Source organism: Apium graveolens, chromosome 8 (assembly GCF_009905375.1).
Source record: "Apium graveolens cultivar Ventura chromosome 8, ASM990537v1, whole genome shotgun sequence".
Lineage (NCBI taxonomy): Eukaryota > Viridiplantae > Streptophyta > Magnoliopsida > Apiales > Apiaceae > Apium > Apium graveolens.
The window spans coordinates 43,845,473-43,857,934 of record NC_133654.1 but is presented as its reverse complement, the minus strand read 5'-3'; the positions used below and the strand labels follow the sequence as shown (position 1 = coordinate 43,857,934).

The window sequence follows — 12,462 nt, the reverse complement described above, 5'->3', positions numbered from 1 at the left end:
GACATCAAAGTACTAAAACCTTGTAAAAATATTATTTATCTAATACCCGATTATCCTACAGGCTTGAGGCCACTTCTTTTATATACTTTGATATACCCTTTTGGTACCCATGAATTTTCACCATGCTCTTATACAAATGTTTTATTGTTATTGATTATGATCCGGTTTTATGAATTATATTGTTTATCATATTGAACTGCTTTAGAATTGGATAATTTTCTTTATGTGGACCAGATTCGTGGTCAGACCATATCGATGGTCAAGTTAGGCCAATGTGTGCCTTGGATCCAGTAGTTAGAGCAGTGATGTGTGCTTTACTCGGGGTTAGTGCGTGACTGATCAGCAGCCTAACCTTGGTTTTAAAAACTTAAAATGAATATCCAATTCTATTAGTTGTTTAACAAGAAACTTGATTCCTTTGAATCATCTCGTTTGATCATTGTTTAACCTCAGTTATTGATAATATGACTTGCTGAGCTACTTAGCTCACTCTTGCGAATCTTTTTATATATTTTACAGTTAAGAAGGATATGGATGATAGTGAAGTTCTTTAGTCCAAAGTGCGAGCTTGGATTCCAGATTATGTTGGATCGAGCTTGCAGGAGCTTATCACAGTAGTGAGATAGTAAGATTGTAGGAGTAATCTCATTATCAGTTGTAAGTTAAATTAGTTGGGATTTGGTACGTTGTAATAAAAGTTAAGGTTGTGGCTTGTTTTCATACTTTAACCTGTTGCGATCCGTGGTTATGTAAAGCAGGGTCATTGCAAATAATATTTCATATACAGGTTTATATATTATATATGTGTTGTGGACCCCAAACTTCTGACCCGGGTTTGGAGGGCGCCACACATAGTGGTTACCCTAGCAGCTTTCCATAGTAAATGTCTCAAGGCCAGGCCTTTATACTCCTTATGCATGTTCCGGAACAAGTGCATCACACAAAATCTGTGCTCTGCTTGAGGCACAATGGCTTCTAATGCATTTATTAAGCCCTACAAAAGATGCATATAAAATACATTTACTAGTAATCAAACAAGGAAATATTAATGACTAAGAAATATAGGAAATATTACCTTTTGTCTATAGAGATAAAGGTTCATTCTTTGTCAACTAGAATTTGCAGGTCTTGACATAGAAACTGTAGAAACCAAGTCCATGAATAAGATGTTTCACTCTCCACAATTGCCCTTGCCATTGGATACATACCATCATTTGGATCAACACAAACAGCTGAGAGAAGAATGCCACCAAAGGGCCCTTTCAGGGGGCATCCATCAAGTCCAACAATTTTCTTTTAATGTTGTTTGAATGCCTTTTTTAATGGTCCTAACACAAGTAGAACCTTAGGAATCTGCCACTTATTTGATCAGGTTCAGGATTTTCAGTTAATATCTTCACAGTACTCTCAGGAAGACCCTTCTTCAATTGGTGAACATAGTTCCACAGGTCTGCGTACTGCTCTTCATGTGTTCTATTGATCTTCTTCAATGCCCTCACCTTTGCTCTATAAACTGCATGTTTGCTTACATGGCATTTCAAATCATTTATATTTTTTTTATGAAATGCACTGATTGGCCAGCTATGATTCATTCTAATTTCTGTTTCATAGTAATCAGCTATCCACTTGGAGTTGATTTGCTTCTGATAAAAGGTTGCCACAATGTGTGCTTCTTCATATAGGTCTTAATCTGGTAAGTGACAGATCCTTTATGCAGTAGAGATGCATATATTTTCCATTGGCATAGAGGCTCACACACATATTGGACCTTCTTGCCAAAGTTTCTGCATCTCTAAAAATCCTAGAATTTCTGAAATACATACCAAGGTGGAAAACAGGGTTAACCATGTCTGTATCCACATTAAACATTGGATAGTTGGTTTCATCTTCATTGGTGCGGTTGGCTGCCATCCTCTCCTCATCAGAACCAGCATAGACACTTGAATGATCACTCTCATTCCCTATCTCAGTATCAACATCAAATTATTTTGTAGCAGTCTCATCCACATCAATATTTGTATCAAACAACAAGTCATCATCACTCTCATCCTTATTTGAATGGTCAGAGTGGAAGCTCTCTTCACTATCATCATGTCAATCACTATCATCACGTCCATCACTATCAGCCTCATATTCCTCATCAGATCCCTCAAAACTCTCATCACCTTCATTAAGGTCAGATGAAAATGCCTCTCTAAATTATTCTTTACCTCTAATAACAAGCTCTTCAAACTTTGTACTATTGCAGTAATGTTCATCAAGCATGGGTTCACCAAACAAGGCTTCATCAGCTTCAAGTTGTGAGGTAGAAACTGGTGGAATAACTTCTGCAAATACCTCTATATATCTATCTAATTTAAGGTCCCTATTGGATATCAGTTCACACATCACTAGTACATCACCATCAGTCTCCAACTCAAAACACCCTGTCTCCATTGTAGTATTAGAAAACTTATACAAAAATGTATGAAAGCCTCCACAATCATCTACTTCTTTAATCATCAAGGTTAATTCTATAAGACTCATTTCCTCTCCATTACAATGGTCAATATAATCAACACGGCCATTTACATACTTCTTCAGATTATATTGCATATTTCCACCATGTACCAATTTTATAGTAAAATAATCCACATCTGCAATTTTACAAACAAGACTCTAAATTTTACAAATTCGAACTAAATACATTAACCATAAACAAGTAACATCATTCGAACAGACAAGTCACTTTCGAACCCTAATTATAAAAACCCTAATTTTAAAGTAAGCAAACACAATTTATAAATACCATAACCACTTCGATTAAAAGGAAAATATCATAATTGAACATGAATGTAAACAAGAACAACATTTTCACATAACCCCAAAATTGCATATAAGTATATACAACTACTCAGTCCATGGATGTACCTGTATACTGGGGGTTTTGTCGTGGTTTGTAAGCTTTTGCATCTTCTTTCGGTCTTCGAAACCAAACCATTTCTTTTACTCCTCACCAGAATTTGGTCACCTTGTACAGTACGAGAATGAATTTGGAGGGAATTAGGGATAATGGTATTGATATGTAATCATATATTCTTTTAGATGTCAGTTTACCCAAATACCCTTGCAACCTTTTGTTGTTTAAAAGTATATCAAACGTTGTTAGTCATTTTTTAACGCAAGTCGCCCCCAGCCCTTTAACTGTTTTAGAAAAGTAATTTCAGCCATACATTTGACTACATTTTTGTTTGAGCCGTCAAAATGCAAAAACATTAACATTTTGGTATGAATAGTGCAATTTTGTCATAAAAAATAAAATTAAAAAAAAAGATAGAGGAGTGAAAATGATTAAATGATAAAAAGATATTGTTAATTCGAGAAGAGAAGAGAATAAAAAGGAAAGGATGATTAGAATCTTAAATCTAAAAATGGAAGTAGACTCTCATATGAGAGAACTGGATTTAATAAGTTTTAATAATGATGGATAGGCATTATTAAATGAATAACATAGTTTAGTTATGTGATTTTGCTTTTAATTTGCAGCCCAAGTAGATTTTGAATACCGGATCCAACCCGGCTTATGATGTTAGGATGTTATTTTAAGTTCGAATAGATGGGTTCGTTTACTGACTTTAGTTAAAATTTTTATCATATTGGCACTGCATAACTCTAATTCACCATCAAACAATTGATTAGGTTAATTCCCATATACCTTTATCAGCGATTACACTTTCAGAAATAGCTTCAAATTTAAGAGTTTGTTTAGTTTATATCCATGAACACAATTTAACAATAATTATTATTGATAATTATATAATTAGGGTAATTTTTATTAGTCAATATTTTTGTACATTTAGTAGTACTTCATATTTACTAAAAAGTTACCTTTCAAAAATTTGACTCCAACTCATATCAGAGGAAAATTGTAAATTTTAATTTTAAAATTTAGGTAAATAATATGAAGTATTGTTTAATATTATTATAATCTTATTAATTCTTATTCAGAAAGAAAATTATATATTTCATCACTATTTTGACCAACTAGAAAAATATTTTCAAGTTTAACATCCAATAATGCCGTGTTAAAATTTTTGACTAACAAGATTAATATATTATTCAAGTTTAACATCAAAAAAGAGTGTCATGTTAAAATTTTTGACTAGCTAGATCAAAATATTGTACCAAGACTAACATCTTATAATAAGATAAGAGTGTCGGGTTGAGATCATATATTTAAGACCTGGCCAATAATTTCTAAATTGATAACTAATATTTTTTGTGAAGAATATTAACTTGTTAGAGTTGAGATTGTAATGAAGTTAATATTTATTATTAATTTTTTAATACATAAATTTTAAAAAAATAAAATATAAATAAATTTCTAATAAGAAGATGTTATGACATTTTTCTGGTATACAAAATATACTGTTTACTCCAATAATTTTCACATAATATTCGGTGGTTCTTAGGTTAAAATATATTTTCATAGAGCTAATTAGGTTAACATTCAATATTGCACGTTTTAGTAAAACCATGCTATTCAACACCGGAAGCAAACCGCCGTCGAATTTTACTTTTCTAGAAATTAATTTTACGCTCGAATTTCATTTTCAGCAGAGAGACAAAAATTTATTTTACCACCTAAACTATAGTTTCCTAGTCAAATCTGAACCTCGTAACTGCTCAAGCTCACAGCCTCAAGACTTGAAGTTCCTTTGATTAAAAAAAAATTCCCACGACCATAAACAACACGCTAACCTTAATTATTTTTTTATTTTTTATTTATTTTGATTTTTATGATTAATTTGATCTAACTTTGAAAATAAAAAAATTCATTTTTCATAATTTTAAATAATTGAAAAAATTAATTTAAAATAATTGATAATCAGTTTAGTGATATTTTTTTTATAAATTTGTCATTATATAAAATAGGGTTGCAAATAAGCATACATTTGTGAACAAAATTTGAAATCGACTTGTATAAATGAAATAGGTTTGATTCGGTTCCTTAAACGTGCGGATCTTGAACATAAAAATAAGTACTGATGAGAAAACGAGTCGAGCCGATCGCTTTTTGTTTGTTCGACTCGAACTCAACTCGTTAAGCTCAAACTTAGCTCGAACTCCGTAACTCGGTTCACCTAAATCTTATATATATTACAAATAATAAATTATACAAATCACTTTAAAAAATTATTAGTACATTTTTCTCGTCATTATTAATAATTTAATTATTTTAAAAATTTTGTTTATATTTCTAAATTTACCACTTGGTTTATTTGTAAGGAAACCAATTATTCAAATTTTCATAAACACCATTAAATAAATTTTAATTTTTATAAACCAAATTTAAGAAAATTTAAAAAAATACTAAAATTTTGACATCAATAATTGTAAAGTAATGTATGATGTATAATTGTTTATAATAATTTAAAATAACATTGAAAATATTCTTAATGCTCGACTTAAAATATAAAATAATATAAATTAATAAAGAAGTTTATAGTGTAAGTGTATACCATTATAAATTAAGACTAGTATTTATTAAGAATATAAATTTTAATATTATATAATTTATATTATAAGACTAGTATTTTTGGTTAAAAAACCGGTCAGAGTCTATTACTAAATTCAACCAGCTTAAATTCAACTGGTTTAAATGCGACCGCTAGCGATTGTATTTAGCTATGTCATAGTCAAATATTTCGTTGACCATTGATTCAACTGATTTTGGTCGAATTTACCCTTATTTTTTTAGTGATTCCATTCGAGCAGCTCAATTACATTGTTCCGTAGCAAACTCGTTATCTGCCAGTTTATTAATAATTCGATCTTGAGCATCACTTTTGTTTGATTATTAAACTGGGCTTGGTTCAATTTATTTTAAGAAGAAATTAAATTTTTGGCTCACTTAGGACAAAAACTTGGCTCCCTCCTGTCGGTTTGCATGTTTGCAGCTCCGATTAATACATGCAATTTTCAATTAAATTTGGGAGAATGGTATTGATATGTGATCAAATACATTTGAGATATGTAGAATCTAAGTGGACAAGTATTCTCTCAGAGGCGAATTTGTTGTTACCATGTAGTTGCACAATTTCCACAGCGCGGGCCCAAAAAGGAATATAAATTCGGTTGTTCACGAACCGAGATGTTCGCGAACAAGCTCGAACTCGACTCGTTAAAATCTTGTTCGACTCGGCTTGGCTCGTTAATGAACTCGATCTCGATCTCGATCTCGAACAAGCAAATGTATTCGTTAAGCAAAACAAGCTCGAGCCGTGCTTTGGGTTGTTCGGCTCGAGCTCAGCTCGAACTCGCTCGGCTCGAACTCGCTCGTTAATACTCAAAATAATTATAACATATCCCGAATATTTTTAGTCATCAATTGGTGTTTCGAATTTTTTAAAAATATTTTTCATTGATCCAACCGTATGGATGCTAATATATATATATATATATTGTTAGATATATTTGATAATGTCATGACTAATGTGATTTATGTTTAGTTTTCAGATCTTAATTAAACAGGACAAATCAGTACTTAACTGAAATCAGTACTTATACTGAAGTCAGAACTTAAGTCATCAGTACTTAAGGTTCAGGAGATATTTACCAGAAGATAATATCAGGATTTAAAGAAAACGTTCAGATAAGGAAGGCAGCTGATTTACAGGAAGAGAAGATCAAAATAAACGTAAGAAGAGATATGCATGAAGAAGGAATTCTATGAAGAATAGAATACTTGGAAGAAAAGAAATCTGATTGATATATTTTAGGAAGCAGAATTATATTCCATATCAATTAGCGATTATCTTGTAACTGTGTAGTATATAAATACAAACATAGGGTTTATACTATAAGTGTTATCATTATCAAGAAAATTATTCATTGTAACCCTAGCAGCTCTCGTGATATTTGTTCATCACTGAGAGAGGACAGTTCCATACTGTAACAGAGTTTATTGTTTTAAATAAAGTTTGTTTTCTGTTACTTGAGTTATTAAAGTTCGATTTGATTGTGCTATACACTGTATTCACCCCCCCCCCCCCTCTACAGTGTGTGTGACCTAACAAGTGGTATCAGAGCCTATCTGTTAAGACACAAACAGTTTAAGATCCAAAAACAATCATGTCTGAAGTAGAAACTCCAACTAAGCCCACCAAAACTGAAGAACCTCCAAAAAGACACAAATCCAAAGCCGATATGAGACAATTAGAGTTCCCATATTGAGACCATCTGAATATCCCATATGGAAGGTGAGGATGACCATGTTTCTGAAAGCTACAGATCCAGAATATCTTGATAGAATCAAGGAAGGGCCTCACAAACCAACCAACACTACTAGAATTCTGTCAATAGACATCGGTCCTTAGACATCGGTTGCTCAAACGACCGATGTTAAAGTTCATTTAGAAATCGGTTATTTTAAAACCGATGTTACTTATTGTTTTAGACATCGGTCCAGAAAATAACCGATGTCTATACTTATTTTTCAAAAATGAAAAACGTTAGTTAGACATCGGTTTTCTATATAACCGATGTCTTTGTTTTATAGACATCGGTTGTATTTTACAACCGTTGTCGATGGTTAACTTAAAAAAAATTAAAAAAAAAACGCGGAAACTTTCCCCCCTTATTCCCCAAATATTCCCCCCCCCCTTAACCAAAAAAAAAACCGTTTCTCCCCCCTAATTATTTTTCCTGTCTCTCTCTCACTCTCTCTCTGCTCTCTCTCCCACTCTCACTCTCTCTGCTCTCTCTCTCTCTCTGAGCTCACTCTCTCTGGTTCTCTTTCCCTCTCTCTTCCATCTCTCTGCTTCTCTCCCTCTCTCTCTATCTCACACACACACCATATCAGTTTATAATAAGTACATAGGTTTTAATTAAACCCCAAATTGAAGAACACCATCAGTTAATCCATCTACGAGAAACCCGAATTTCTGAACAGGTATGTTTGTTCATTTAGGTTTGTATGTTCGATTAGGTTACATTTGTTCAATTAGGGTTTGTTCATAAATTTTAATGGGTTTTTTCCTTTTTGAACAGGTTTTGAGATTCATTGAGCCAAATAAGGTTTGTACTCTAATTTTATATTTTTTCTTGAGTTGTTTTAAATATGCATGTATATATATTTACATAAATCTGCATTTTTTTAACATAAATTAGGTTTGTGTTCTTGTGTATATATATTTAGGTTTGCCTAAATATATTAATTAGGTTTGATATTTGCATGTATTTTTCTTTTCTGGTTGATATCTTCCGATTTTTGTCCGTTTAAAGTTTTAAGTAATAGTATGTTTTTAAATTCGATTTTGTCCATTTGCAGATTATCTCATCAAGTCTCGGAATTTGACAGTGCCTGCACATTTTACTTCAAGAAGGAGGTTAGAAATTCTTATTCGTTTGCTTTTTTCCTTTTTTTTGTATACATTATGTAGGAAGGGATTCACCAGTAACCGATCTGTCATTATTTATGTATACATTATTTGATTTAGATTGTTGTTTATTTATCAGATTTAGTGTATCGTTCTCTTTTAATAGATGAGATGCCATGAATGTACTAGTTGTCATTTGTGTAAAATCTTTCAATTTTTTAAGGGCATGTTTGTTATTAATTCGCGCTTGAATATGTGCACTTGTATTGATTATGCTAGTTAAACAATGTTGACTTTCTTGGTTTTAATTATGTGCACTTGAATATGTGCACTTGTATTGATTAATTCGCGCTTTGATGTTGAAATGACCATCAGGTGGTTAGGTTGCTAGATTGCTGGTCATACATTTTCATTTATGGATAAGTCGTGGATATCGAAAGATAGGGATTCTTTAGAATTTGAAATTGGCGTCGAAGAATTCTTGATTTTCGCTGAAGAAAATTGTAAAGATCCTAAAAGAATTCCTTGTCCATGTGGTCGATGTGTGAATTTTAAAAAATTCTCAACCAAAATCATAAGGGGACATATCTATGATCATGGTTTTAGTTTGGTGTATGTTGATTGGATTTGGCATGAAGAAAAATCTACTAGGAGTACTAGGTCTTCTATAGGTAGTACACGTCCTGCTTCAGACCAACCTATAGAGCACTTTGTTGCATCAGAAACTGTTGAAGTTTGTGAAGCGGCTTTTAATTCGGGTAATTACGATAAGGATTCATATGATTTTCAGAGGTTTGTTGTTGATGCGGAACAACCGTTGTTTGAGGGCAGCGAGTGCACAAAGTTAGAGCCAATGTTAAAATTGCACAACTGGAAAGCTAGGTTTGGTATTAGCGACACTGCCTTTACTGAGCTGCTCTCTTCAGTTGGCTCGATCCTTCCCAAAGATAATGTGTTGCCTCCTAACGCATATGAAGCGAAGAAAACTTTATCCGATTTAGGTCTAGTGTATTTAAAAATTCATTCGTGTCCCAATGATTGTATACTGTATAGGGGCATACATTCTGATGCTTCTCAGTGTCCTCATTGCAAGCTGTCACGTTGGAAAGTACGGAAGAATGACCAACTTAGGGTCAATGTTCCAGCCAAGGTCATGTGGTATTTTCCTATAATTCCAAGATTTAAACGGTTATTTAAATCTCCCTCTACTACTGAACTCATGACTTGGCATGCAAATCAGCGAATAAATGATGACAAGATGCGACATCCGGCCGACTCTCCTTCTTGGAGGAATATCGATTACCGGTGGCCTTCCTTTGGTAGTGAATCTAGGAATATTAGGTTGGCTTTATCCGCGGATGGTATCAACCCGCATACTAATGGGTTAGTCAATCGATATACATGCTGGCCAGTAGTGTTGGTAACGTACAATCTTCCTCCGTGGTTATGCATGAAAAGGAAGTTCATGATGTTGTCAGTTTTAGTTCCTGGTCCACATGAGCCGGGAAATAACATCGACGTTTATTTACAACCGTTGATTGATGATCTGAAAAAACTTTGGGAAGAAGGTGAACCAAACGTTTATGACGCCTATAGTAAATCATATTTCACTCTAAAAGCAATTTTATTGTGGACTATAAATGATTTTCCAGCATATGGAAACTTGTTAGGCTGCGTGAATAAGGGTTATAAGAGTTGTCCAATTTGTGGTGACGATACTGTGGCTAAATATTTAAGTCACAGTAGGAAGATGTGCTTCCAAGGTCATCGCCGTTATTTGCCTAGGCAGCACCCTTATAGGAGGCAGAAGGCGGCCTTTAACGGACAACAAGAGTTGGGAACGCATGTCAACCCCTTTCCGGAGAAGAAGTGTTAGCGCGTCAGGAACGAATTGATTTTTGTTTTAGAAAAGAGGTGAAGAAGTCGAAAAAGGTGGAATGTCCATGGAAGAAAAAATCTGTTTTCTTTGAGTTAGAATATTGGAAATATCATCATGTTCGCCACTGTCTCGATGTTATGCACATCGAGAAAAATGTGTGTGATAATCTGCTTGGGACGTTATTAAATATGCGAAAGTCAAAAGATAGTGAGGCGGCACGTCGTGATATGATTGATATGGGTGTTAGACATGATTTAGCTCCTCAAGTAGGAGAAAAAAAGACCTATCTGCCTCCTTCCCCTTTTACTTTGTCGAAGGTTGAAAAAAAGAAAGTCTTGAACTCATTCTTGTCTATGAAACTTCCTTCTGGACATGGATCAAACATAAAAAATTGTGTATCCATGTCTGATTTGAAGATATACGGGCTTAAGTCCCATGACTGCCATATCCTTCTCCAACAACTCCTCCCTGTTGCCATTCGATCCGTTCTCCCGAAAAATGTTAGGGTCACAATCATACGACTGTGCTTCTTTTTTAATGCTTTATGCAGCAAAGTTGTCGATGTCTCGAAACTCGATAAATTACAGTCAGATGTAATAATAACCTTATGCGATCTAGAAAAAATATTCCCTTCATCATTTTTTGATGTAATGTTACATCTTATTGTCCACTTTGTCCTAGAAGTGCGTTTATGTGGACCGGTATTTTATAGATGGATGTATGCCTTCGAACGATTCAATAAAGTGCTAAAGAGCTACGTACGAAACCGATATTATCCTGAAGGTTGTATGGCAGAAAGCTACCTTAAAGAAGAATCAGTAGAATTTTGCACAGAATTTATGAGCCAGACTTGTACAACTGCCGGCATTCCAGTTGAGCAAGGCAAGCAATCTGGTCCATTATCTGCCACGATAATAAAGGTCGTGGAAGAAAAAGAGCGAGATGAGGCTCATCTGCATGTCCTTCAAAACAATGATGAAGTGTATCCCTATATCGTGTACGTTTATTTTATTAACTTGTCCTATTTGTTTGAAGATATAATTTTTGTGGGTTATTTCTAATATTTATGCATATTCTCAGAATGCACAAGGAGTATTTGGATGAAATTTACCGAGGGAAGAAAAAAAGTGTTCATTGGCTCATGGGAGAGCACAATCGGCTATTTGCCGATTGGTTTGAAAAAAAAGTAGGTTTTGTGTATTGTCTACTTAAATAGTTCTTAGTTGTAGTTTGCAACTGATGGATTTTTTTATTATATAATATTATGTATAGGTAAGTAGTGAAATGAAGGGAAATCCCGATGCTGTTTCAGAGACGATACGATGGCTCGCTGGAAAACCATCATTTTCTATTTTAACTTATCAAGGTTTTTCAGTCAATGGAGTCTGATACTTTACGAAAGACCGAGATGATGCGCGGGTTGTTCAAAACAGTGGAGTTTCTGTGGTTGCTAAGGCAGTCCATGTGTCCAGTGCGAAAGATTTAAACCCCATTGAGAGTGATATGACCTTTTATGGCATAATCTTGGAAGTATGGGAGTTGGATTACCATGAGTTCAAAGCTCCACTCTTCCTGTGTAAATGGGCAGAGAATGATAAAGGCATAAAGATCGACGATCTTGGCTTCACACTTGTGGATTTCAATCGACAAGGCCATAAGAAGGATAAATATGTCTCTGTTGACCAAGTCAACCATGTGTTTTACATTAAAGATCTGGTTGATCCTACTTGGTCGATCGTGTTAACTTCCACAACTAGAGACTATCAAGAGTTGTATAACGACGATGATTTGGGTGACACGATCATGGAACATCCTCCCTTCTGCTCTAACATCCCTGCTTCTGATGTGACCAATGAAGACGTTGCGCATAGTATTAGGCCTAATGTTGAGGGAATTTGGGTTAAATAATGATCCTGTTAATTTAGCTCTCTGTACTTTTTGCTTGTTATAATTTAATCAGCATATTTAATTTTCCTTTGTAATTTTTTTGAGTAAATGAATTATAGTGACTAATGCATTTTTCTTTTGTAATTTTTCTTTTATAATTTTTTTGTATTTTGTTTTTGTATTTGTTTTGAAATTTTCCAGTTGTAATTTTGAATGCATTTTTATTCATGCATATGTAATTTTGAATGTATTTTAATTCATGTAGAGTTTCATTTATTCAGTGACTAATTATTTCTTGTTTTATTATTCAGAGTGAAGGACAAAAATGGCAAAGAA

At 33.7% G+C, this 12,462-nt stretch overlaps 2 protein-coding genes across 2 annotated transcripts; both read left to right on the top strand.

Annotated features, from left to right (window-relative positions):
- The first annotated feature begins 8,775 nt into the window (after positions 1-8,775).
- Positions 8,776-10,236, top strand: LOC141679528 (uncharacterized). The gene has a single exon (XM_074486007.1). It carries the CDS (start codon positions 8,776-8,778, stop codon positions 10,234-10,236), a length of 1,461 nt encoding a protein of 486 aa, XP_074342108.1.
- Positions 10,237-10,427: 191 nt separating this feature from the next.
- LOC141679527 (uncharacterized) lies at positions 10,428-12,147 on the top strand. Its single transcript, XM_074486006.1, has 4 exons — positions 10,428-11,236; positions 11,320-11,425; positions 11,512-11,605; positions 11,699-12,147. Exons 1-4 carry the CDS (start codon positions 10,428-10,430, stop codon positions 12,145-12,147), a joined length of 1,458 nt encoding a protein of 485 aa, XP_074342107.1.
- The last annotated feature ends 315 nt before the right edge of the window (positions 12,148-12,462 follow it).